General features: G+C 50.3%; 1 protein-coding gene across 1 annotated transcript in view; it reads right to left on the bottom strand.

The window, feature by feature from the left end:
- Col22a1 (collagen type XXII alpha 1 chain) overlaps positions 1-27249 on the bottom strand; it is a 208304-nt gene that overhangs the window by 111502 nt on the left and 69553 nt on the right. Inside the window, exons 16-22 of the mRNA XM_071602419.1 lie at positions 25303-25356; positions 23060-23104; positions 20958-21002; positions 20607-20636; positions 20296-20349; positions 17209-17262; positions 5453-5506 (exon numbers count right to left, since the gene is read on the bottom strand). Of these exons, the coding sequence (XP_071458520.1) occupies positions 5453-5506; positions 17209-17262; positions 20296-20349; positions 20607-20636; positions 20958-21002; positions 23060-23104; positions 25303-25356 (336 nt within the window). The remainder of the gene's footprint in view (positions 1-5452; positions 5507-17208; positions 17263-20295; positions 20350-20606; positions 20637-20957; positions 21003-23059; positions 23105-25302; positions 25357-27249) is intronic.

Below are 27249 nucleotides of genomic sequence, written 5' to 3'. Positions count from 1 at the left end.
GAGCCGGCTCCAGAGGGCAGGGACACCAGGGAGGGGTGCAGACCAGGGGCACCATTCAGTGGCCAACTGGACTGGGACATGGATGTGGCCTGAGACACTGGGGGGGGGCCTTCATGGAAATATTCTGTAGGGGAAGGGACAGTGGGTTTGGCACAGTGAGTGACGGGCTCAGCTTTGAGGTGTTGAGATAAAGAAAGAGCCTTAGGAACCTGAGCCAGAGAGGCCACTGGGGGTGAGTGGAGAGGGCACAGGGTGCTGGTGTGCCCAGTGCTGCGAGCTGAGTGCTCCGGGAGAGGCTTTTGGATTTTCTAGAAAAGATAACAGGCCACAGCGAGGCCGGACACTACCTCGACTTTCTTGGATGAGGGTCGTGGTTCTTGAGCATCCTCCAGCCTTGGGGAACCTTATGGTGAAGCTCCATAACTGCAGCTGAGACTGAATCAAGCCCCGGGGCCTTCTGATTGGCTTTTATGGGCACTTTCACCCCACACCCCTTTTCTCCTGAAAATCAAGTTGAGCAACCCCAACAGACCAGCTGTTTGAGTCACCTCACTGGTAAGTTTCTAAATAAAGCTAGAAGACTGAAAAACTGTAGGAAAGCAATGTTGGACTTGCTTTCTATTTTGCTGCAGGCTCCTCAGCATTTGGGTGTTCTAGAGACAAGGGACTCCCTCCTCCTCCAGTGGCCACAGCCGAGCCAGAGCAGCAGCGGCCGAAAAGCCAAGGACTCCTCACCTCATTTCCCTCTTTTATAGATGAGAAGATCAAGGCTCAAGAAAAAATGGGGGAAAATGAAGGGAAAGACTGAATTGCAAGAGCCACCAAGGTCAGGACCCCCCGGGGTGCAGTGGGCAGGTCGCTCTTCTCTTGGCAGAGAGATGGAGAGCTGGGAGCTCATGTGTCAAACAGGGCTTCGGTTCTGGGTGTCCAGGGTCAAATGCAAGGTGGCCTCATGTCACCTCACAGCCTTAAGTAATTGAGACTCAGGGCAGCAGGAAGACTGCAGGTCACTGAGAGCGGAAGGAAGAAACTATGTACACCAGCCGTCCTGGGAGGACGTCACCACTGACACTTCTTCTCTCCTAATCATTAATAAAGGTATCTAAATAACCGGTTAGTCCAGTTGTTAATGAGAGTGACACATGAGCCAGTCGATCTAAATGAATACAACAAAACACGACTGTTTTCATTATTATTAACAAAACAACTAAGTAATGACTCCACATATTAATTAGCCAATCAGACCAATTATTATTAACGAAACAACATTTGATCCTCTAACACAGAATACACAGCTATCTCATGCAATTAGCGGTTACAATGATGATGCATAAATAACCAATCAGCCTAATTATCATTAATAAAGAAATAGCAAATAGGTACCCTGATTACACCTAGCTCCCATTGAAGTACATGTACGAGTGTGTGGGGGGATTTGCCTGAGAAGTGCTTGCATAGATCCACACAGCCACCACACTACCTGCGCAACCTGGAGAAACTGGCGTTTTGGGAAGGTGTTCACAATCTGTCTTCCCCTCAGATGCGGATCCCTGAGGCCCCACTGTGGTCCTGCCTGCCTCAGGGGATCCTGCACTGAGGCTCACAGGCACATCACCACCGAGCTCTAAGGCCAGCCTCCGCCCCTGGCTGCTTCCAGTTGAGGGGACTCCATACGCCCCACAGCACCAACCGGTACTGCCCTTGTGGTGCGCCCTTCAGAGAAGAGAATCCTCATAAAGGACAGGGCAGATATGCAGATTTATTATACGATGTTTCAGCAGATGAGGTTTTTCATCTCCAAAAGGAGGCACAGAAAGCCTCTTATCGCCTGTCCACTTCCCTGGGGCTGCGTCCGCACAGGGACTACTGGGCACCTCTCCCCCCACAGGCCAAACTAACTCACCACTCTGAGCCCAAGCTTCTTTAGACCCTAAGTGGAGACAAGCACCCTTTGCTCACAGGAAGTTATAAAGAATTGACACAATTAAGTATGAAGTAGTAAGGGAGAGTCTGGTGACGGCAGAAGCTGCACACACATGCTTGCCCTCCCCCTCTGCAACTGGCCTGCTATGGCGGGATGAAGAATGTCCCACCAAGGACCCGACGTGAAAGGCTTTGTCCCAGGATGAGTGTTGGGGATGCTGTGGACCTCCAAGAGGTGGAGCCCAGTGAGAGGGCCTCAGGCCATTGGGTGTGCCCGCGAAAGGGACCAAAGTCCCCTAGTTTCTTCCATCCCCTGTTCCCGGCTGGAGACGTGAGCATTCACTCTGACACACACACCCACCTTCACCAAAGGCCCACATCAATGGGCCACCTAATCCTGGACTTGAACCTCCAGAACTGTGAGCCTCATTCCTCCCATAAGCCGCCTGTGTCAAAAATGACTAACACTTGCCCTTTCAGGGATGTGCCACTCTGGAATCGCCACCACTTTCCAGGTCAGTGCAGGGACTCTGTATGGCCTCCACAGAGCCCTGCCACTCTCCAAACCCAGCTCAGTACAGTGGACTGTCCTTTAGTATTCATCAATCAGTCCCACGCCCCACTTTAGGATGCATTGGCATCTTGAGATCTTGCTGATCCCTGGAACGAGCTTCTAGAGATATAAACAACTTACCTGCAAGTAAGACTTTAATATGCAAATTGACAAACCCTAGTCCCTACCTCCACCTACAGCCTTCCACCAGGTTCCTGTAGACTGGAATAGGACACTATCCTGCCAAAAGTCACTCAAGGACCAGAAGCCAGGCAAACCAGAGACCAGCCTTATGGCCTAGAGCCTGATCCCTGGGTTAATGTCCTCGGATCCCCTGGCCTCGCCCTACCTGAATACAAACAAAATCCAGGCACACACTAGGGACACCATCTCTGCTGGCACATCTTTCTGCACCAATCCTAAACTACCCAACTACACAGCCTCCTTGCCTCTCCTCCCTTCAGAGCCTTCATGTAAGTTCTTCCCCATGTCTTCCCCTCACTCTGATCTCTGGACCAACTCTGATGTTGCCCCACGCAGTTCTGCAAGAAGTGCCCCCCCACTCCCCCACATGGGAACTGTGACCAACTATCTTTTCGGTGGCACCATTCCCATAGAGGGGAGCCCTGGTCTAATGGCCTCGGATCCACTGGCCTCGCCCTACCTGAATACAAACAAAACCCAGGCACACACTAGGGACACCATCTCTGTTAGCACGTCTTTCTGCACCCTGGGCACGTGGCTCCTCAGGTGACAGATCGTGGCTACTGAGGTTTCACAGCTGCAGAGCTGAGCTTGGCTTAGAGAATGACTCAAGGAACAAATGAACAAACACCCAGGTGATAAGCAGAAGAAAATGGTAACAGGCCCATGGATATGCTAGGAAGAGTGGCACAGAGGGGTGGCAAACACCCACAGAAACTCTGCCTCTCGGCTCAGGCGTGGCTGGCTGGAAGGCAGCCTCATGTCCCTCAGCAGTGGCCCAGTCGCAGGCACCAGGCTGAGCATACTCTATGCCGCCTGGTTCTGGGTTCCCTGAGTAAGGCCGCATGCACTGTGCCAGGCAAATTTCTGCTGTGGGAAGCCTGGTCATGTTTACGTCTTCAGCACCCAGTCCTGTGCCTGGCATGCAGGGATCCTAAATGAAAATGGCTTCAAAGCTCAAATTGAAAAGAACTATGTTTCCCAGGACAGCAGAATTGTAAGGAAAAAAAAAAAAGAAATCAAGATAATCTGATAGAGTTTCATTGATGGTGAATTTTATATTGTTTTTTTTTTATTTATTTTTTTGAGATAAGGTCTCACTATGTTGCCCAGGCTGGCCTCTAACTCCAGGGCTCAAGTGATGCTCCTGCCTCAGCCTTCCAAGCAGCTGGGACTATAGGTGTGACACTGGACCTGGCTGCTGGTACATTTTAAAACAGAGCCAAGCTTTGCTCGTCAAAAAGCAAGGACAGACAGCAAATGCCAAACCCACTCTAGTTTTACTTATTAGCAACAAAATACCAAAATGGGTGTGGAATCTTTAGGACACTGTGAATCATGGTGAATGATATATTCCTCACTCCGTGGTCTTTCCCAACCCAACTGAGAGGGGCTTGAAGTGAAATCTGAGACTCAGGAGACACTCACCCCAGCAAGCAGCAGGAGCGGGTTCCTAGTGCAGCCTGCAGTGACGCCTGGCGGAAGGCGGATTACCGTGGCTCCCCATGGAACAGAGGTATCCCTCAGGGAACAGGCAGGGCTAAGCCCAGCTGCTCTACCAAGCCCTGGGGGGAGCCAGACAAGGGTCTGGGGATGACTCCCTCCACCTGCTCGCTGCCAGTACAGCCAGAACAGGGCGGGCCGCCATCGCTCCCCTGGTGCTCACTGTGCCCAGGGGGACCCATAGTCTCCGGACACAGTCTGCTTTTCTCTTTATCCCAGTATTCTTATTTTTACCAAATGATAAAACCAAAGTCAGAAGGTCAAATGACATGTCCAGGATCCCCTCATCAGAAAGTGGTGAACCCGGGTCTCTCTGACTCTCTAACTCCACATCTTCTCCCCATGACAATGCTGTGTGGTGAGTTCACCAACCTGGGGACAAGACTGGGCATGGGAAGTGGGAGGAACTGATCCAAGGCACAGAAGAGTGAAGGGACCTGGACACCTGCAATGCCAGGTGTGGGCTGCAGGCATCGTCCCCCTGGTCACACCATGGTACCCTGCAGAGGGCTCCTTAGTGCTGCATTGGCAAAGAAGGGGCCCAGGTCACCTGGGGAGTGAGGGATTTGGTTTGATGTCAGGTGCCTCCCCAGCAGACGTGGACTGGAGTTAATCCCTCTGCATCTGGGGTCTTGTCCCTCATCTATGAAACACCAGGGGACCCTGAGTCTGCCGAATGCACTGGGCACAGTGGGGATCCGCTGGGGCAGCACCAGATGGCCCACGGGGAAGTGCGTGGAGGCAGGGAGCAGGACCAAAGCAGGGTGACCAGCTGGGTCCTGGGGACCATAGGAGTAGGCCAAGAGAAGAAAGCGCAGGAGGAGAGGGCGGAGATGGAAGGACAGGCAGGGGTGACGAGCAGTCCCTGCCCAGGCCAGAGGCCTTGGGATGGAGGCCCTCATCCCCCCACTTTACAGAAACTGAGGCCCAAAGAAGGGAAGGGACTTGGCCACAGTCCCAGCAGGCTGGAAGTCAGACCCACACCAGGACCCGGGTCCCCACTGTCCTTTGGTTTTTCTGGCCACTTGGTAGGGCTCCTTCCCATCCTCAGCTCACCCTCTCACCACTCTGCTCCCTGCTTCGCCCTCCTGGGGACCACGTGCTGTCCCCGGAGAGCTACACCAACGGCCAGAGATGGCTACTGACCATTCTCTCTAATACTTTGGTAGTGACCAGCAGGACTCTGGCTCCAACCTGAGAAGCCCCAGCCACTCCCTGAATCAGAGGAAGCAGCACTCCTACAGAAGAAGGTCTAAAGGCAGTAGTTACCTGCAGCCCCAGAGGTCCAGGGGTTCCTGGTGGGCCCACGTCACCTTTCTTCCCCTGAGTGCAAAAGAAGAAGCCAAAATTAACCGACAGGCGATCATTACCAGAGCCGATATGATCATGTATCTCGGTGGAAATCTCGGTCCTCCTGGCTCACACCGCAAGGCTGTCCCTCAGGGGTGCCTGACACAGGAGCAGTATGGGGTGGGGAAGGGGCTAAGGCTCAGGTCAGAGGGGTTGGCTATGGATCCCACTTTGTAGGTTACACAGGGCCCCAAATTCAAAAAGCACAAAAAGTTACAGCTGAGAAAAATCTCCTTAGCTCTCCACCACCTAGCTTCTTTCCTAACCTGCCAGATGCTGCCTGATTCTTCCAGAGATGTTTTGTGCAGAGGTCACCATCTCACCCAGACACACACACACATTTTCCCTCTCTCTCTCTCTCTCTCTCTCTCTCTCACACACACACACACACACTTTTCTTTTTTCTCCCCTTTTTCCTTCACAAACTTCACCTTACCATCCAATCTGCTAACCAATCTTGCTTTTTCACCTGGTTGGCCCTGCCTGTGTCCTGTGTCACTGTGTCGAGAGTCCCTCCACGGCCGTCACAGACTGAGTGTCCCCCCAAGGATGAGGCAGGGTGTGTAGACAGCCCCACCGTGGACACAGGTCCCTGAGGCCCTTCTGTGGCTAGAATCTTTACTACACTATGTGCCCTACACCAGGGCAGGGGCACCTTGGGGGACGAGCACCCTCACTGGACTGAGTCCACCTCCCTACAGGTGTTCACAGGCCTCAGGAAAGCTGAGACCCGCTTGTTACGTACCTAGTGACAGAGTCAGGGTTCCACCCAGCTCTGTACTGTCTTTATTTTTTAACTTTAAATTTATTTATTTATTCTAATTTATTATCCTTGACAGCAGAATGCATTTAAATCATAGTATACATATAGAGCACAATTTTTCGTATCTCTGGTTGTTCACAAAGTAGAGTTACACCATTCATGTCTTCAAACATGTACTTAGGGTAATAATGTCCATCTCATTCCACCATCTTTCCTACCCCCTTCCCCCTTCTCCTCCCTCCCCTTTGCCCTATCTAAAGTTCCTCCATTCCTCCCATGCTCCCTGACCCCTGCATCCCCATTATGGACCAACATCCACATATCAGAGAAAACATCTGGCTTTTGGTTTTTTGGGATTGGCTAACTTCACTTAGCATAATATTCTCCAATTCCATCCATTTACCTGCAAATACCATGATTTTATTCTCTTTTACTGCTGAGTAATATTCCATTGTGTATATATGCCACATTTTCTTTATCTATTCATCTACTGAAGGGCATCTAGGTTGGTTCCACAATTTAGCTATTGTGAACTGTGCTGCTATATAAACACTGGCATGGCTGAGTCACTGATTTTAAGTCCTTTGGGTATATTGAGGAGAGGGATAGCTGGGTCAAAAAGTGGTTCCATTCCCGGTTTTCCAAGGAGCCTCCATACTGCTTTCCATGTTGGCTGCACCAATTTGCAGTCCCACCAGCAGCGTAGGAGTGTGCCTTTTCCCCCACATCCTCGCCAACACTTGTGGTTATTTGTATTTTGATAGCTGCCCTTCTGACTGGGGTGAGGTGGATCCTAGAGTGGTTTTGATGTGCATGTCTTGAAGAGCAGACTTATTCTGGCTACACTCTTTCTGCGTATGTCAGACTCGAGAAGCTCAGACCTCAGCTCTCCCTTCTCATGGGCCTGCTCTCTGCTGCCTGTGATGCCCATCTGCCCCACTCCTGAGCCCACCTCTCACACAGGAGGGCCTCTCTCTTCCCTCTCTTTCCCCTGCTCTCCTCCTCCCTCCCCCCTTCCCTCCTTTCCTTTCTGCCTTCCTCCCACAGTGCCTAGCGCAGGAAGCAGTCTTGGCAGCCTCCCTGAGGCAGCCCTTCTGCGTTCCTGGCCTGTGCCGCGCTCCCACATCTGGCCTCCACCTCAGAACACCACCAAGGGGACAGCTTCCACAGATCACCCTGGAACAGGGTGGCCGTGCGAGCTCTTGGTCATGCGCCTTAGGAGGGGCAAACAGGTCCTAAGGCTGCACAGGAGAGAAGCTAGGCTGGGCTCAGAGGGAAATGCTCAGAACCCCCGGGCCCCACACAGACTCAGCCAGCCGTGGGTGAAACAAGGGAAGATGCAGTCCCGCCCCTCCCTCCGGCTTGTTCACCCACACGCCCAACCTGCTCTGTGCCAGGCACTGTGTTACTGCAACACAGCTGACAAGCCCCACCTAGCAGGGTCCCAGAGCCCTGAGGTAGGCCTGCGGGCTTGGGGAGGCTTCCTGGAGGAGGGTGCTGAGGTGGTGGGAGGAGGAGGAGGAGGAGCTGCCCAAGGGACACACTGGCCATAGGAAGAGATCGGGCAAGAGGCGGCCTAGGAAAGTAGGACATGGGCTCAGACAGCATGACTGGCAGCCGGCTGCATGACTGGGGGAAGCGTGTGGCCAGCAGAGTCACAGGGGCCTTGCATGCCCTGGACCAATCAGGGCCTCCCTCAGGGCCCAGCATGGTGAATACCACACAGCCTTGCACACCTCGTGTTGACTCTGGAAGCAGCCAGAGGCTGGGGTGGGGCTGAGCAAGCCATGTCTCCATGCCCGGCCTAAGCCATCCCCTCCCTTCCCCGAACCAGTGGGGCAGCCCCATAAACAGGCACGGTCCTCCACCTGCAGCCCATACTCTGCCCCACTGCCCAACGAAGCGCAATGCTTCTTTTTCCACTTAGAACAGACCTGCAGTGGCCCAGCCTGCCCCCTCTGACCCCATCCCCTGCCCCTCTTCTCACTTCCTAGCACTCTTGCCGCCCCCAGGCACACTGGCCTGGGTCCTCTACCTTGAAAGCGCCAAATAATCCCAACCTCGAGGTCTTCCCGTTGGTTTTCCTTCTTCCCGGACGGCCGGTTCCCCAGGGATCCACAGAAAACAATTCCTCAATTCCATCTGGTCTCTGCTCAAATGCCCACTTATCTGAGCGCCTTCTTTAGCCTGTCTCACCAAATCAGCACGCCCTCTGCCCAGTCGTGTCCCCTCATCTCATCCTCCTTATTTTCCCTAGGTTGGGTCATCACCAATACACCATGGTCCTCTCCATGTAGTGCCATCTGTCCCCACTGTGATGCGTGCCTTCTGAAAGTGATGGGGGGTCAGCTCTGCTTTTGTTTGACCCTGTTTTCTGAGGCCCAGAAGAGTAGTTATCACACGGTAGACACACCATACACATACGGGCTGGATAAAGGACCTGTGCTTTTGAGATCCATGTGGGCCACAGCAATGACAATGGCAGTGGGGACAGCAGTAGAGGTCCCAGGTAGGTGATGTCAGGGAGGAAGGGAAGATGCAACTTGGTAGTTTGTGGACCTGCAGAGAGCATGAGTCCACCTGATTTACAGCCCCCAGAGTCCAAGCCCCTTGCTGCGGAGCCCATAGACCTGCAGGGTGCATTGAAGTCTAACTCAGAATGAGTTTTTTTGACATCTGTCAGGTAAAATGCAAAATGTTGTCCCAGATCCCTTCAGAAATGAGCCAGGCCTTGGAGGCATGTCAGATCCTGCTGTGATGAATGCAACCCCCAGGGTGGGGAGCAGGAGAGCACCAAGTGCTGCAGCCCCCGCCCCCCTCCCCCCCCCCCCAATGGAAACCAGACACCTTTAATTTTCTATCTAGACAGACACCCCCTATAATTGCCCGAGGTTATTCCTCTGAGAGTCACTGATTATTTACAAGATGAATAAACCATTTTCCCTCAAGGTCAGTGGCACCTGGTAAACAATCATCAGAATTCAGAACCCCAGCCAGCAGAGTGCCTCTTTGATGGCAAAGGCTGAGATGAGGGACAGAGGGACAGCAACACTGAGCATGGACAGGAAAGGGTCAGACAGCAGCAGGGATGCAAAGGGTGGGTTGCAATTCAGCAGAATCACTCCCGAGATGCCTGCATGATGGTGCAGGGGGTGAGCTCCCCTCCGCCAGGTGGTGCCATGGCTCCTGGGGTGATTCCAGGTGTCCACAGCCTGCCTCCTCGGCTGGCTGAGACTTTATGTATTGCTGCTCATGCCCAGGGGATGCCACCTACGAGGTAATGAGGTTCCAGACAGGCACGGTGTCAGGAGGTGGTCCTGTGCCTGGGAAGTAAACACATCAGTCAGGAGGAGGAGACCTGTAGGCAGGTAAGAGGATGTGGTGGGGAGGAGAGAAACAAAGAAAACCACCCACACAGGCAAACACTGCCAGCATGAGGATTTCAGTAGGGAGGAAAAAACCAAGAAGGTGGCAAGAGGCCAGAGAAAGGGAAAAAAGTGTCAGAACTTTGCAATCAGAATAGTGTCACAGGCAGCCTCTCTTCCAACAGAGGCAAAACCTGTCATGGATCAGCTGTGAGGGCACCACCCATGAATGCACCAAGGTAACCATGCCTGGCCAGCTACAGCACCTGCACTCCCTTCCAGCCCAGCTCTGAAAGTCAGAGGGTCCTCATCATCAGAGATACCATCTGAGCTGTCTGTGCCCTTACTTCTCTGCCTCTCAGGAGTCTCCAGGGTTCTTTCTCCCATCCCCTGGGAGTAGCCACAGGGGCTACATAGCTCAGCCCCAAACGTCCCCTTGGAAATTCTAGTCTCTGAGATTTTGCCCACACTGCTGCTCTGTCTGTAACACTCCATCTAGATTTGTCAAAATCACATCCTAAGTCAATGCCACCTCCTCCAATGAAGCCCCAACAGTAAGTAGCAGCCCAAAATGGGAAAACAATCATACTTGAGATACGGATTCCCGGGTGCCACCTAAGTGCCAACAAGTTAGAATCACCAGCTGTAGAGTACAAAGTTCCCAGTGATTCTATAGACTTGGCTACTCAACATACTCGGAGGGATTCTCTGTGTTCTTCACCAATGATGGTGGTGGTGATGGTAGAGATGATAATGGTGATGGTAGTGGTGATAATGGTGATGGTAGTGGTGATGGTGATGGTAATGGTATGGTGATGGTAGTGATGATGGTGATGGTGGTAGTGATGGTGGTGATGGTGATAATGTTGATGGTGATAGTGATGCTGGTGGTGGTGATGGTGGTGATGATTATGGTATTAGTGGTGATGGTAATGGTGATAGTGGTGGTGGTGATGGTGGTGATGGTAATGGTGATGGTGGTGGTGGTGATGGTGGTGATGATTGTGGTGTTAGTGGTGATGGTGGTGATGATTGTGGTGTTAGTGGTGATGGTGGTGATGGTGGTGGTGATGGTGGTGTTAATGGTGGTGGTTGCAACACTGGCAGTGTGGAAGTGGTGTTCTTGTGGTAGTTTTGGCAGTGGAGTTGCAGTAGCAGCTGTGTCATTTCTGCATTTTTGATCCATAACTGATGGTAGGGATTTGAGAAGTGCCGACAAGGACAAGTTCTGCTGCAATAAAGAGCTGTTTTACTAACAATAGGTCTGTACCTTGTCATTTTTCTTCTCTTTTAAATTTCTACCCAGGACAATATCTGGATAAGTGTTTGCAGTTTATCACCAGGGCAGATTTTCCAAGGCATTTTGAATGCCAGGATGCTGAGCAGGACTGGTATTTCCAAGGCTGCCCGTCTGCCCGTGGAGAGGAGGGAAACCTATAAATTCAGAACAGCAACCGCTTCCCAGGCAGGATGAGTTAACACAGCCATTTGAGGGGCCATTAACAGATAAAAGGATTGGTTGTGTGCATCATTCTAATGTGCTCCGTATGGTCTCGAGCTCAGTTCCTCTTCTCCATGCCTCCAAATGTCAAACGTGATTATTTTCTACCGGTTGAAGATAGAACCAGGTGCTCAGGAAAAACCTAGGGTGTCCTGACAGAAACCCTGGCTCCAGGCCCTGGACTGAATCAAACAGGAGCCTGTGATCCAAACAATGCTGTTACCATCTGGCAGAGCAGGAAAAGGCAGAGGAAAGGTTTTAAAAATGGAAAAGTAAAACAAATGCAAACCAGGCCGCCCCTGCCAAGACTGCTGTCTTCTCCCCCAAACCTGTGGGAGATCAGGGCTGCGGGCAGCACGAGCCCTCCACTCGAAGTCACCAGAGACTAAAGTGACGTGTCCAGGGCAGCCCACAGGGTGGCACAGTTGGTTATTAAGGGTCCCAGCTCTCTCCAAGGCAATCTCCACAAGGATGCCTCAGTAGGGGCCTGCCCTGAAGCAATCGTCATTCCTTTCTACCTCACACAAGCTTCACGCCTGCCAAGATGGAGTCCCCTTCCAAGGTATGTTCTCACCCCGGCGACACAGCCCAGGACAGCGCGAGGAGGAGGGAGCCGTCGCGGTTTAGTAAGAAGAGGCGCCACATTGGACAAGACAAGTTTGGAGGGACCAGATACAGAGAAAATGATCAGAGGAACAGAAGACACTCCCAAGCTAATGTGAAGAAGGAGGCTGCACTGACCTTGAGAGGCCATGACATCTTTCTGGACATTGAGTCTCTCCTTGAGAGTCTCAAGAACCCCTTCTGTCATGACGAGTCTGTAGTATGGACATGCCAAACTTGACGTGAAGTTGAAATGCCTGACAATCTAGGATTTTCTTAAACAAGACTTTTTCTTTTTCTTTTTCTTTTTCTTTTTGACCCAGAGAAGAGAAAATAGGATATGAAAATGATATCTCAGCTATGTCACCCAGGACTCTGCCCCACAGAGCAAGGCTCATGCTGTCTTCACTGAAAGGGACATTTCTTGTCCAAGATCAGAACCAGGTGACCAGATTCCAGTTTAGGGTCCTGTCCTTTTCCTCGTGCCACTCAATTACATTGGTACCCAGAGATCTCAATCCATGCTTCATGCATTCATCTTGCTGAGATGCTTATTAATGTGTCATTAGATGTTTATGCAAATTGTATGTTTCCATATTTCACATATATTGTATGTATATATAGAACTTTGTGTTTTACACGTTAGGCCCTCTTTTCCTTAACGAGGATATCTAAATAAAAAAGAGAACATCCTTTCTTTTATGGTCTCACATTCTAATGGAGAAAAAGGAAACAAATTCTCAAATATGAAAAATATCAGTCAAGCCCTCTGCAGAAAATGAGAAGGGGCTGAAGTGACAGACAACTCTGGCATCTGGAGTGGACGACAAGGGTGACTACATCTTTGGAAAGTGACTCTCTCGGAGGCTTGGAGTGTCCGAGTGCCGGAGCGGCCTGCAGCCAAGCTGGCTCCTCTGCTGGAACATTCCAATTCAGATGCATCTGCAGTATCTCTCACTTCAGCTAAGTGACTGTGCTTGCTGTCTAGCTCAGACAAGCCGGGCGGGTTCTCATCTCGGAAAGGGAAAGGCAACCCCTGAGGCAGGGAGCCCTTTGCCCACCCCCCTCCAGCTGGGTGGGCACTTTCTGCTCTTCTGCTGGATGGTGCAGAGGGCACCTAGCTTCCAATTCTCCCCCTTTGTTGTGTCATTGTGGAAAAATACTAGCTTTGTCCAAAATGAATGGATTTACCTTGCCAAGGATTATAGCGTCCGCCTGTTACTAATCTCTAAAAGAGAGGCCTGAATTCCTTTCCCCACCCGGTGCTTTAGCCTCTGCTTCTCAATTCACACGTGTCTGTACCTTGTCATTGTCTGGTGTCTTGCCTTTCAGCAGCCTGAGTGTGTGCAGCAGCACTCGGGAGCTCTTCCGAGTAATGTTTCAATTGAAATTGATGAGGAGGAAATGACAGGTCATGACAAGGGAAGCAGAGATATAATTTTTGAATAAGTCATTCTGTCTTGGGTTTTCCTGACTCAGCCAGAAGATGACAGAACCGGAAGCGGCTTCCAAGCCCACAACATCACAATTAGCTCCTACTCTCCTTCCTCCATCACTGCAGGTGCTGAGCTAGCAATGTCTGCAGGACAGAGCAGGGTCCAAATCAGAGAATCACTCGGAGCTGCTGGAGGACCAGGAGCCTCAAAGACCCCCCTCCCTTGGTCATCATCTGCAATTCACAAAGGAAGCAGGAGAGGCAGGAGCCCCTCTGCCCCCTCTATCCCCAGTGTCAATGCCATTACTGGCCTGCCTAGAAGCAGCTTGGGCCAGTCCTCTGCCAGGGGCTGGCATTTCAGGATATGGCTTCCGCCTTTTTCTCAGTCTTCTCCCACTCCCGGTGGGTGATCTGGACCAGGGTGAGTGCTCAGAAGCCGTCTGCTTTTCCTGTCCCCATCCCTGGCCTAAGCTGCCACCTTTCCCATTCCATCACCATGGGAACCCAGGACTGGTCTCCCTGCTCCTTGTAATCTATATTCTCGGCACAGAAGACAAATGGATGTGTTTGGAATGTAAGCCAGCCCGCCACTGCAGTTTTCAGAAGTCCGCAGCGAGCAAACTGCAGCCAGGAATGCATGAGACAGCAGCACGTTGAACAGCAGATAAATATTTGATGAAACTTCAAGCCAGAGTTTTCACAGATTTAGGAGGGATAATGGCCTCATTGTTTTGTTTCTCTTAAAATCCTTTATCTTTTAGAGATGATGGACTGAAATATTTAGAAACAAAATAATGTGCCTTTTGGAATTGCTTCCAACTAATCCAGTGGTGGGTAGAAGTGAGTGCTGGTGTAAATAAAACATCACCCCTAAGGCTTCAGAGTATTGAAGTGGGTACTGGGCATATGGAGGTCCAGTGAACTCCTCTTCCTACTTCTGCCTGTGATTTTTTTTCATAACAAAATACATTGAGTGTAAGCAATTGACTCACAATTCCTTCAGTCTTTACAACAGCCCGCGAGGCTTCTTTTCCTCATTTCTTTGACTTCATCTTCCCCTGCCCCAGGCCCTTAGCTCAAGCTGCTCCCTCTACCTGGTGTCCCAACCTGGCTGTCATGCCAGCCTGCACCCTCATCTCCCGAGAGCTGGGTTAAGTGCAACGTTCTCGACGCGGCCTGCCTGCATCACCTACTTGCATGCGGGTTATGATGTCTCTCCTCCACTGCCTGCAGGGCACCACCATCATCAGGGCACGGCCCATCCTCGCTGAACTACCCAGCTGCTTAAGACACGTCTGGTCCCCGGTCAGTGCTGGAGAAGCCCACTGGGGTGCTATTTGCAGGTTGGATGAACTTGGAAGGAAGGGCATAGGAGAAGGGAAAGGACAGGGAAGGAAAAGGATAAACTAGTGAAGGTGAGAATGGAGAAGAGCCACACCAAAAGGAAAGGAAGAGGGTCAGCTGAGTGCCCCACTCAGGGCTGGCCTGGCACGAAGGAGAAGCTTTGGCCACGGCCCTCTTACAGCGCTGTGCCCCACACTGCAGATGAAGTACAGCAGAGCTGCGGGGTGAGCAAGTGTGCAGAGCCCCCTCAGGCCCACTTCCTGTGTCCACTTCCACATCCCACTGACTCCTCCACAAGCCCACTGGCTCCTGGAGGCCGCCCCCACCCCTGGTGGTGCCTTCTCCCCGCACCACCTGGAACCCAGCCCTGCTACCCCTCTGAACACCAGAACACCTGTCAGGCCGCAATGCATGGAGAGCAAGCTTCTGAGCCCACTGTGAGGCCTGGCAGGGGAGCCCTTGGGTATTTCAGGAACTCCCAGAGCATGGAGCAGAGAGCACCTGCAATCACGAGAGCTCACTGAGCTGGCTGATGTCTCACACATACAAGGAGAGAAAGCAGGAGGAGGCAGGCAGGCTTTGGACACACAGTCCTGGGCGGGAGTCCCTGGGAGGCCACCAAGGAGCTGTGTTCCCTCAGGCATGCCCTGCACCTGCGGAGGCTCTGGTGAGGACCAGCACATAACCAGAACTCAACAAATACCACACCCCACCCGGCTTGCTTTCCTGACTCTCATTCCTCAAATCTCCAGGCCTGGGGCACCTGCCCCATTTCCATGGCCCCTGAGCTGTTAGGCTGGGACCAGGCCAGACACCCACTGCATCTGTGGTTGGTGTGGCTCTTAGGAGTAAAGCGCTCCCAGGTGAGACACAGCCATTCCTCAGAAGCACACCCAGAAGGTTGCAAGAAATCATGCCCAAGAAAGTGTGAGCCTGACAGCAAAATGCTCCTTCTCCTCTTTCATACAAGAAAATTAGGTAAAGACGTAAAGAATGTTCATGGGCATCTCCAGGTAAACACCTACCACCTAGTACTCTATTAGGAACAGTAGTACTGCAACAGGTCAGTACAAATGAGGTCAGGTTCCATGAACACTGATCACGTGGTGTGTAAAGATGAGGATGTAGAGGGTACAAAGGCCTTGACACTGCCACAGTCTGCTGCCCACCAGGGGTCACGCCATCCCGGGCCTCGTGGCAACATGGCCATGGGGATGCCTTTCCCCTCTAACAAGGAGGCCTCGGGCTTGGAGAGACCTGGTGGTTTGCAGGGGTTGCAAGCTGCAGGGAAGTGAGGCAGAGCTCCACACCCAGGAGGTTCAGGGCCCTCCACCCTCCAGAGGAGCAAGCAACTCACCTCACAGCCTCACTGACTGATAGGAGGTGGCATACCCAAGGTCTGCTGCTTGAGATAACTGAACTCTTCTCTTTCACCTAAAGTACCTTTGAGACACTTTTCTACAAGCTCACCTAGATTCCAAAATAAGTTCTCACTAGAATCTGGAGATCCAAGAGACTTAGAGGAGGCAGAATCCTTTGGAAATCAAACAATTAAGTTCAGTGGACAGGCTGGAGTCTGTGTTGGGTGAGAAGGGCAGGTTTATCCAATTTCAGGATGGAGGATATAGAGCTGTGGCCCAGCTCCCTCCTTGTTGGGAGGGAAATGACAATCCACAGCAAACGTGTAACACTATCCACCTGCCTGAGCTGCAGAATCTGCAGGCTAAAAGGGGCTGTAAAGGGGACTAGGGTTGCTTCTGCCATATGTCAGGATGTGCACCCACCCATGGATCAGTGGTCACCTGGCCCCTGCAGGAAAACCTCCAAGGCAGTGAGTTCACTATTCCTGGAGCTGCAGGTCCAATCTGCAGGTGGGTGGGAGCCACAGACACTTTTCCATGTGAATCAGCAAAAATGGTCTGAGCTTAAGGTTAGTTTAACAACTGCGCTGCCTCCCTATTCCGCACCAGGCACCTACTGGGAACTGCAGACAGAGCTCAGTCTGGGTCCCAGTCTAGTTGGCTGTGGGGTGTCCAGGGGGGCATCTAACCCACAGGTGCTTCTGCAGCCCTCCTTAAGCCTACGACACTGTGTCAGAAGCCAAGCTTATTGGTGAACTAAAACCTGTTAGGTGTGCACAATTTAGATAAGAAGATGAGTGCTAAATTAAATTCAATTTGATTAAATCAAATGCCGAGCCACATGATGTACGATAACAATGTGAATCTGCTTAAAGTAGCTGCACTGAGTTGGCAGATTCTACCTTTTTGCCCCTATTTTCTCTGTGTCTTTTTTCAAAACTTAGCTCAGATATCACCTCCTTCAAACATCCCTGGCCATCCCCAGACTGGGTCGGTTGCCCATCTCTGTGCTCTCTCTACTTTGGGCCTCTCTCTTCCAGGGAACCCTAATCACACAGCACTACAGTTTCTATACGCTGGACACTCAGCAGAGGGCAAGACCCATCTCCATGTCCCCAGGGACCAACCCAATTCAGAGCGTGTGGTAGATCTCCCAAAGGCCAGTGAGCGGAGCCCAAACCTTCCTTTGGCTTCCAACACTCATCCCAAGCTTCTGGAGTGAATTCATCTCCTCCGATGGAACTTATGAAATGGGGGGATGGGTTGCAAGGTGGAGCATCAGAAAGGGAAGACAGGTACTTACTCGGAGACCTTGCAAACCAGGGGGTCCGCCCCTGCCTTCTGGACCCATCAGACCCTTCAGGATGGAAAAAAAGGGGGAGAGGGACAATGGTGAATGCAGGGTTCAACAGCAGGGATTATGCGCTCTCTCTCTCACTCTCTCTCACTGAATATGGAAATATTATCACATCTTGATGGAGTGGGAAGGAGACGACATCCCCTTCATTCCAATCTACTTTTGCTCTTATTTGATCTAATTAAGTATGCTTAATAAGGAAGATGTAGCACCATGGTATACATTTTATGGATGAGCACAGTAAGGTTCAAATGGCTTGCATCACCAATTTCCATTAAGCACACACAGAAGAATTTTCTGGAATCCAAGTTTCTAACTCTAATCCCAGTGTCCATGTCTCGTGGCTTGCTGTTTTAGAAAGAACTAGCTTGGATTTGCTGATTCTCAGGCAACAGTGACGTGCAAAGTATGACAGCCCAGACACATGCATAAAATTATCTAGGAAAGGTCAATTTCAGCTGGACAGAGAACCTTGACTGTGGGCGCGGGTAGCACACTGACCTAATTCAGATCCTGACCCCTCACCCTGTTATGTATCTGTTGCATGACCTCATATAAGACCCTCGATATGGTTGAACCTCAGTAATCTCTTCTCTGATATGGAGATAATACAGCCAGCTATTGAGCAGCTGTAAAGATCACAAGAGGAATGGATTCTAAGGCTGTGCACAGCCTCTGGCGGCACCCTGAATGACAGCATCTGGAGCCAGGCGTGGAGGCTCAGAGGACAACTCAGACCCTGAGCTCCAGTACCGGTTCACCACCTCTGGGTGGACTTTGGCTGGAAACATTCTTTCTGCATTTCAATTTCCTCACCTAAGCAAATATGGTTATAATACTAACAGTTATTATTGTCAAGTGTTGCATAACTAATTACATGATCAAACTGTATTTAGGTCCAAGGTCTTTGCATTTAATAGCACCATGTAAATGGATAAATGAATGGCCAAGCTGCAGGAATTTAATATGTGGATCTCCTTCCTCACAAGAGTTTTGCTGAGCTTGAGGCATACAGTGTGAGGCAACCCTGCAGGAATGAGTTTGCTTTAAGCATCAAGAAAAGCCTGACATTGATATGCCCAGCTGGCCTTTCAATCACTCAGCCTGAGACTGGTCCAGCCATCAGGCCTGTTTCCTCTGGAGAAAGAATAGAAGATGCCAGGATTTGGATGCAGAATGCGGCACCCTGCTTCCATTTAGAGAACAGGATAAATTTTCTTCTTTCTGGGATTGCTGAACACAAATTCAAAATTTTCCATTCTCAACAGAGTCACTGAAGCCAGCTCCTTGGTTCAATTCAATCCAGTGAATATGTAGAAGGTAAGTGCTCTGCAGAAGCCCCCAAGGCAGGGTCTGATGGGATTCCAAAGAAGATAGAAATGACAGCTCATATTAGCACTGGGCTAAGTCTTCATGGAGCAAGATTTTGCACAATAGTTTATTAACACTCATGGCATGTCTATGTAAGAGATGATGGTGATGATTTCCAAATTAGAGAGGAAACAAGTGGGATCAAACGAGATCAGACCCCAGTACCAAATTCAAAAATCTCCATGGTGGAAGAATAGGGATGTGAAGTCAAGTGCTTTGGCTCCTAATCCCAAGTCACCCCAAAGTCATCCTGCTCTTTACAAGCTCACTCTGCATTCAGGCCCCACTTTAATGCCCCCAAGAATGTTGTGGGGCCATCATTCTAAAACATGTGTTAAGTAATAACCCTGTGGACTTAGAGATGGAGGGGAGTTGATCCTGGCCGTATGAACCTCAGTCTTGGACCTCTCCATACTGTTCCCTTTAATAAAGGCTTTAGCGAGGTCACTGGCTTCATGAACTCTGTCCATAGGCATTTCAGCACCAATGCTATGATTGAACTAAATCCAACTCTATCAGCAGCACGGGGCCTTAACACAACTGCAGGACCATGGACAGCTCTTCTGGGCAGCAGGATTGGTTGTGCTCTTCTGGTGTTTGAACCTAGGGAGGCTCAAGACCTTCCTAGGTCCTGCATAATGAGCTCTCAGTGATGAAAGGGCGTGGGGGCCAGCTAGTCAGGCAGATTCCAAGATTCCAAGATCACATTCCAAGATTACTGATTCCAAGTTCTGTTTTGCCTCGCAAAAGCGATATGACTTTGAGCAAGCACCAATGCCTTCATTCGAAAAGGATGGGAGGGAACAGTGCAGCCTTACAGACTGGAGAGGCGTGGCTGTAGGTGAAGGTGCCCCATGCAGTCCTCCCCAGTGGGAATCTGAGCCTGGGGACATCACAGAGACAAGAAGTAGCTTAGTTTGTCCATGATTTTTTATATGAAATTCTTCTAATGATACTGGGATGGAAAATCATCTGTTTCTTCTAGTTTTATCCCAGCAAAACCATACACATGTATCTGATGCTGCCTGGGCCTCAGTAATTCATTATGAATCTCATCCACCACATAAAAATGAGAGTTGCTTTATCTCCTTCAGAGAGCAACTTAGCAGCAGCAGCAACCCGTTGCCAGGAGGGACAACTGTAAAACTGGGCCCCCTGGTGTTCACTGTGTTCTCATTGGCCATCCTGAGTATCTGAACTTACAGCACAAACAATCATGGGCTCCCCCTAGAGTGGCCTCCCCCCAAATAGCTAATTTACACAGTTATGTTCTTAACAGAGAGGAAATCACAGGGTGCCGCCTCATCAGCACCAATCAGAAACCTGGGGGAGTAAACCTGCGTGAGGTGATGCACTTGAGTGCCTTCTGTTTTATCTAGAACTCTGGGAAACTAGAACCCTGACAGCCCCAGTCACAGCCTTATTTTGGAGTGAGGGCCCTGGGGACAGCCTGCTTGGAATTCTGCGGCAGTTCCACACCTGGCTCCTGCGTGCGCTGTAGCCCGAGGTCTCACCTCGCACAGCATTTCCTCCTGGAATGATGAGATCAGCTCCACCATGGTGAGGCAAAGGCCTCTGAGACGGCCGTGCTCATAATGGGGGGACTATCATTGCCCAGGCCTAGAGTGCTCAGAGTCACCCTGGGTTGGAGGGATGGCTTACCGGAGCTCCTGGGGGTCCAGGTGGGCCCTGGTGACCTCTTGGTCCCGGAGCTCCCTAGAAACACAAGCCATGTGTTAGTTCAACTTCCTTCTCCACATGACCAGGGATACCACCACCCATGGTCTTTCCCCGACTAGAGTTTATTTCTTGAGCTCCCAACAGGGACCCAGAGGCATGGGTGCAGGCATCTGTACTCCAGAAAGCCAACTGGACGTGGGAAGGCTGTGCCTGAGCCCAACTGTAGGGTTGTGGCCTTTCCTACTTCTGCTCCTCCTTAAGTCCCCACAACAGGAGGACCCACATCCACTTACCTGCTCTCCCTTCAGGCCTTCTCTCTGCACCTGAGGGACAGACAGGCGTTAGCAAAGGTGCTGGCATTTTCTCAGCAATAGTCAACCTCTCTAGGTTCCATTAAGAGCATGCACGCACACAAACGCGCACGCGCACGCAAACGCGCGCGCGCGCACACACACACACACACACACACACACACAATAATGAAGTGGCTTCTGCCTTTTCTCTGGCTTTTGGTGTTGAAGATTTTCCACCCAACTGGCAGCATCAGAAGAGTTCTGCCTCATGCTCAGAGACGAGGACTCTTGCAGGGCCCTGGGTCCATCAGCACCTGAGTGCATGATTCCCACCCACTGCTGGGCACTCACCACAGAGCCGGGCACACCAGGAGGTCCCGCAGGTCCCACATCTCCCTGTGTAGAAACAACAAGCGTTTCAACTCAGCGACTTGCTGCCACCTTCCGCTGCTGCCCCCTCAGGGTCCTTGCTCACTCCCGCAAGCCCAGTGGACCTTGTCCATGTTCTATCACATCTAGGGTCACCATGCCTGGACTTCCTGCCTCCCTACAATATTTTTGAAGCGTCTGTGTCTGATTCTTATCTCTATGTCTAGTCCACAGGCTTCTAGAAGACAGGAGTCTCATTTTGTCTTTTGTGCACATTCAGCCCAATGCTTAGATCTGGCTGGCATCCCATGAACACCTCAGGGTTTGTCACAGCTATTTGCTGCTAGAAACTTCCGACTCAGTGAGCACTTGCACACAGCAGGCACTACGGTGAGAGCAGTGACCATATCTTTTGCCATGTCCTTGTGTCAAGTTCACAGTTAGCACACGGTCAGCATTCAATAAACAGTTATCAGATAAAAGAGCAAGAAAATGCTGTGATGACTCTGTCCACTTTCTTTGTCATTGAACACAAAAGACTTGCTTCATGACTCCTCCTTTTTAATAAGCAGGTAACCTGACCAGATTCGCCAGGGCATGAGCTAAATCTTGGTTCCACTTGGGGAACATCTGTCAACTATGGCAATACAAAAATCATTATCCCATTACTCCAGTGCCCTATAGCTAAAGCAGGGAGGCTGCTCAGAGCTAATGTTCCTGCACATAGCTTAGGAGCATAAACTTTTCCTTTTACCCAGAGTCTTGGCAGCTAATTTTAGGATTCAGCATCTCCTATCAAAACACTGCAAGAATGTATTAAAATCTTGATGCCAAAATAACCCAACCATGTCAATTTCAACTCTAGAGACCATGAGAAGGTGAGAGAATAATTAATGCACCTGAATGGAAGCCCAGGTGAGTGAGTTGGGAGTTGCTAGAATTCTCAGCTGAGGCCTCTTTAGGCAGTGCTTCCTATTTATTTATTTATTTATTTATTTATGGTGCATACCCTGTCTACTTCTTGAGACCACACTCCAGGAACTGGGCTGCCCCAAGATGATGTTACCTGAGCCCTGCCTGGGTCCCTCTGAGAAGCAAAGCTACTTGACCTCATCTCAGCAGCACTAAACCCTGCTCCCCACAGCCTTCGCCCTGCCTTTCTCTAGCCTGCACCCACACAGGCCTGGGTCTTATCCCGGAGCATGAGCTTCTCCTTCATCCTCGTGTTTAGCTCCAGTGCTCAGGAGAGTCACGTTCACAGCATTCTTATAAGCATGCAAAATTGACAACAAACTTTTACATGCAGGCATTTTACTTGAGATACAGAAATCCTAAGCAGCAAATTTGCTTGGTTAAGCCTTGTTGGAAAGTGTTCTAAAAGGGATGACATGTGGGATGGGGCTGGGGCTCAGTGGTAGAGCACTTGCCTTGCACATGTGAGGCACTGGGTTTGATCCTCAGCACTACATTAAAAATAGTAAATAAATAAAAAGACTTTGCTCTCCTCTCCAAAATGCTTGAGAGAGAGAGCGAGAGAGAGAGAGAGACACACACACACACACACACACAGAGAGAGAGAGAGAGAGAGAGAGAACCCGTATAATAGGATACAACCTTTATTTTATTTACTAAAGGCCTAGTATATTCTCAAGACTCTTATTCTGATTTTAAAAAAATGTGAAATGTTGTAGAGGAGAGAAAAGAAAAGAAGGAGAAGAAAGAGGACAAGGAGTTTGTAAAGATCACTAGTTGTGTTTATTCATAGCCTATCTTAGTCTAGAAGCATTTTAAGTAGTAAAAGATTTTAATACATCTAAATGTCATATAATAGGGGGCTTTTCGTTTGTTTGTTTGTTTGTTTTTCAATGGATATTTATTCCTAAAGAAAGGAAAACTACTTAAATGTGATAGCCAGCAGTGTCTTGCTAGCTGAGGTCCTGATGCCCAAACTCCTGCTTCCTCTGTACCCACCTTGTTCACAGGACTCTCCCACCCCATCCCCTCCCCCATCCTGATTTGATCAAGGGGAAGTTCACACATCTGCTGACTCAGGAGCTGGTGCTACAGCCCCTGGCCTGGCTTACCTTCTCTCCCTGGGGTCCCGCCACACCAGGAGGGCCAGGTCTGCCCTGGAGGAAAGAAAGCAAAGTTGGGTTATGACAGGCACTGGGCTATGCAGGTGGAGGGGGAGAAGGAAAGGGTCGGCAGTTGCGCCTCTGAACCTGTGGCTTGTTTTTCCCCAGAAGCCAAGGTCCCCCACAACAGACTTTCTGGACTGGGCTTCCTGCTAGGAAGCTCTTTCTCCAATAACCTAGATCTTCATGTCCACCTCTCCCTCTTTCAAACCACTGCAGTGTGGTGCTGCAGTCGGCAGGGGACACGGCAGAAGGAATCTGGGAGAGAGGCAGGAGGAGCAAATCACTCCTCTGCCCCGGGCCCAGGCATTACAGAGGGCCAAGTCTGATGGAGCTCTTTGGGAATCCTTAGAGGTCTGAAAATTGGCTGGGTCTCCATGCTCAAGTGAAGAGGGAAGGCCAGGACCAGCTAATGCCACAGGGAAACTGAGGCCCTCCGAGGATGAAGGCAGAGCCTGCCTCCTCGTCAGTGCCCCAACACAATGTCCCCTTTCAGAAGTGGCCAGAACCAAAGCCACAGCAAGCAAATCTCCTCTGGGAGCCTGGCACAGCAGTGCACACCTGAGGCAGAAGGGTCACAAGTTGGAGGCAGCCTAGGAAATTTAGTGTGACCCCCTGTCTCAAAATAAAAAGGGCTGGGAATGTGGCTCAGTGGTTAACACCTGCCTGGCATGCATGAGGCCCTGGGCTCAATCCCCAGAGTAGAAAAAATACCCCAGAAAATCCCCATAGAGGGGAGAGGTGAGAGGCTCCAGGAGACCCACACTGGGAGTCCTCAGGTCAGGCTCCTCGGAGAAGCAAGGAGGGATCCGGGGGCAGCTGGACAAGCAGTGTTCACTTACTAATGGGGATTTCTGTCCTAATGACATGGAGACACACTCAAGGCTGCACACACAAGCTCTCTCACCTTTAGCAAAGATGAACGGAGCCCACTCACCCACAAGGAGTCCCCCAGGGAATCAGAGAGAAGGTGCCCTCCCTCCGCTCCCCAGCCCACCCTCTACCATAGCCTGTGGTTTCTTTGTGTTTTTAAGGTTCTCTTGGGAAGGGGCCTCCTCTCTCAGCCATCACCAAGTGGGTGTTCCCAGCTATCGAGAGCCAGGTGTGCTGGCACAGAAGCAGCACACCGTGGGTATTTTTAATATGCCACTTGGGTGTTACCTTGGGCAAATATTTAAGAAATGGTTATGTGTTTACCATATAATGTCAATGAAAGGAGAGCAAGATATAAGAAAAATGCAATCTCAATTTGTTAAATGACAAGAAATATAAATCCAGATATTATTTCTGGGTGATGGGATTAACTATCATGAGATTTAAGTATGATAAAATTGATATACTTACTATAATTAATTTATATATTGAGTACAGTTAATTTACATACTTTCTGAACTATTTTTTATTTACATAAATATATTAATTGACTAATAATTATGTTAAATCATACATTCAATATGATAAGCATCTTTCTAATAGTCCTCAAAATGAATGTACAATTTTACTTAACTTTTATTTTTAAGAATATTTAAATTTAATTACTTTTGGAATATATTTTACATTCACATGCAAAAGTGCATAAAATTTTTTGGAATATATCATACATTCACATGCATAAGTGCATAAAATTTTCCTTCCCACCCTATCCACCTGCCACCGTCCTTTCCAGGGGCAACCATCTTGTTTTACAACCAGAGAGATGCTGTGTGTTGTAAGTCCTCGATGCACTTTCCCCATTAACCATGTATCTGACAGACTGCCCGGGCCAGCACATGAGGGTTCTGCACAATTTCCATGGATTCATATCATTCCCCTGTAGCTATGCTTCCTGATTGATTCACCCAGTTCATCTTGCCGAGCATTTCTAATCTTGTACTCTATGGACAAGATTAGAGCGCAATCCCTGGACATGCATGTCACTTGGGACATGAGCATGTCATCCATAGTCTTCGCATTCATGGCAACACGTCATGCTACTCAACATACAATTGACTTAAAGTAGTCTATTCACTGGGACCCTCCAGCTCTGCTGTAGAGTCAACGAGGGTCACACAACTGGAGTTTGGTCACTAAGCCTCCTGCTGTCTTCAGCTGACAGGAAGGAAGCCCAGGGACCAAGGCCCTCTGGAGTTTGATATCAATCATTTCTGTCCTCTAGCAAAACCCAGACACCACCATCCCGAGCACCTACCCACCTGCTCTCCTGTTTCCCCTGGCTTTCCTGGGAATCCATCCAGGCCTCGCTCGCCCTGGAAAAATAAGGACAATTAAAAAATGAATTACAAGCATGTGATCACCAGGCAGCAGCTGAATAGACACCGCTGTGGTCACTGTCATGGAAAGTGTCCCAGCATGCTCAGCTCCACCCTCCATCAGGTACTTCTCAGCACAGGAAGGCCAAATGCACATGAGCACACAGATACACACACACACATACACACAGCCCCAGAGAGTGTCAAGGAATAGAGGTGAAGGGTCAGAAAAATCAGACACTTGTGTCCTTTTCAGTTCCCAAATCTGTGACCCAGGGATGACCATGTAGCTTCTGTGAGCTGCAAACCCTCCTTGTCATCTGGGTCTGCCTGTGATACATGTGTGGGATTTGCAATGCAGTTGCAAAAACCACACGCACATTCCATGCATTATTCCTCCATCCAGTACACCCAGATGAACATCCACCACGTTCCCCTGCTTGGAACACATCTAAGAACTGACTGCAGCTGGCCATGCCTCCACCCAGAGCTCCCTTAATCGCACTAGCTGTGTAACTTGGGCAAGTTTCTTTACCTCTCTGAGACTGTTAGTTCATGATGTTTCATAGGAGTGAGGATAATCCTTTCCTCAAAGACACCTGTGACTAAGACAGGAGATGGTACACCTGAAGCACTTGCTTCCTGAGGACAGTCCAGGAGCAGCAACATTTTTCTCCCAGATTTGCACTGGTTTCATTGAGACAGTGTTCACAGATATTGGCCTGTCCCATGAGTGGACCTAGGTCAGGGCTTCATGTCCTCACCAAGTGTCCTTCCAGCTGGCCATAAGATCTCAGATGATGAAGAAAGGCCGATGCTCCAAGGTGGATCTGTGCCTATGCTGACACTTCACTGAGCCCAGCAGACACGCTGCTGGTTGTCAGCTCCCCTCAGGCTCAGCTTCAAGGTCACCTCCTTGAATTTGGCCTTCCCATTCCTCCTGGGGACCACTGGCTGCCCGGGATATGGTTCTGTCCCTTAATCTGGGGGCGAGGGACAGGAAAGAGCTGCCCAACTCGCTTCCCAGGGCAACTGCTGACAACTCCCCCAGGACCACCTGCAGCCATGGATTTGACCTTGGGAGATGTCCCAGATCCTCTCTTAGCTCCACAGCTGGACTTCCTCTCACCTTGCATCTGTGACAATGCACTCATGTACATGTTCTCTTCCAAAAGTCACTCGATATATCTAGTAGGCCGATGTACACATTTCTGTTTTCAAGCTCTATTGTATATATAGATTTAAAACACTGGTTCATCGCAGGAGATCTGAGGAGAAGGAGAGGAGAGCTGTCTGCGTTTCCTCTCTGATGATTCCACATCTGTTATTGCTCCTTCTCTTCTTCCAAACTCTAAAGGTGGCAGGCTGGAGCCCCAGCAACTGATGAGGAAATTTAGGACGGGGAGAAGAAACCACTTTGTGCAGTTGGCATAAATAGAGTCAGGGCCTCCTGACCCTTAGCCCCTGGTCTATTTCCACTACCCCTGGGCCTAAGCACATACAGGACTCAGCACCCAGTACATGCTCCCAATGCCCAGAGCCACCCTTAGTTGTCAGGGCACCTGGTTTTCCAGACAAAACTGTGGTTGACAATGGCCAATTCCCAGGATCTTTAGTGAGTGGACTCCTCTATGTCCCCACCAGATGCATCTCACTGTCTGCCAACCAACAGGACTCAGCAGCCCCTGACGGCCTCTGGGCTTCACTGTCCCTCAACACCAGGAACTACTCTCACCTAAGAACCTTTCCCGACCTGTGTCCACACAGACATCTTCTGAAAAGCCCCAGAAGCAGGGCTGCCTCCCACATCACAGTGAACACCCACACTGGTGGATGGGTGGTGACTCTTGGCTAAGACTGTGCTGGGACATGGCCCAGCAGCTAGAAGGG

The sequence above is a fragment of the Marmota flaviventris genome, chromosome 15 (genome assembly GCF_047511675.1).
Source record: "Marmota flaviventris isolate mMarFla1 chromosome 15, mMarFla1.hap1, whole genome shotgun sequence".
Taxonomy (NCBI): Eukaryota; Metazoa; Chordata; class Mammalia; order Rodentia; family Sciuridae; genus Marmota; species Marmota flaviventris.
This window is presented reverse-complemented; position numbering and strand designations above follow the sequence as displayed.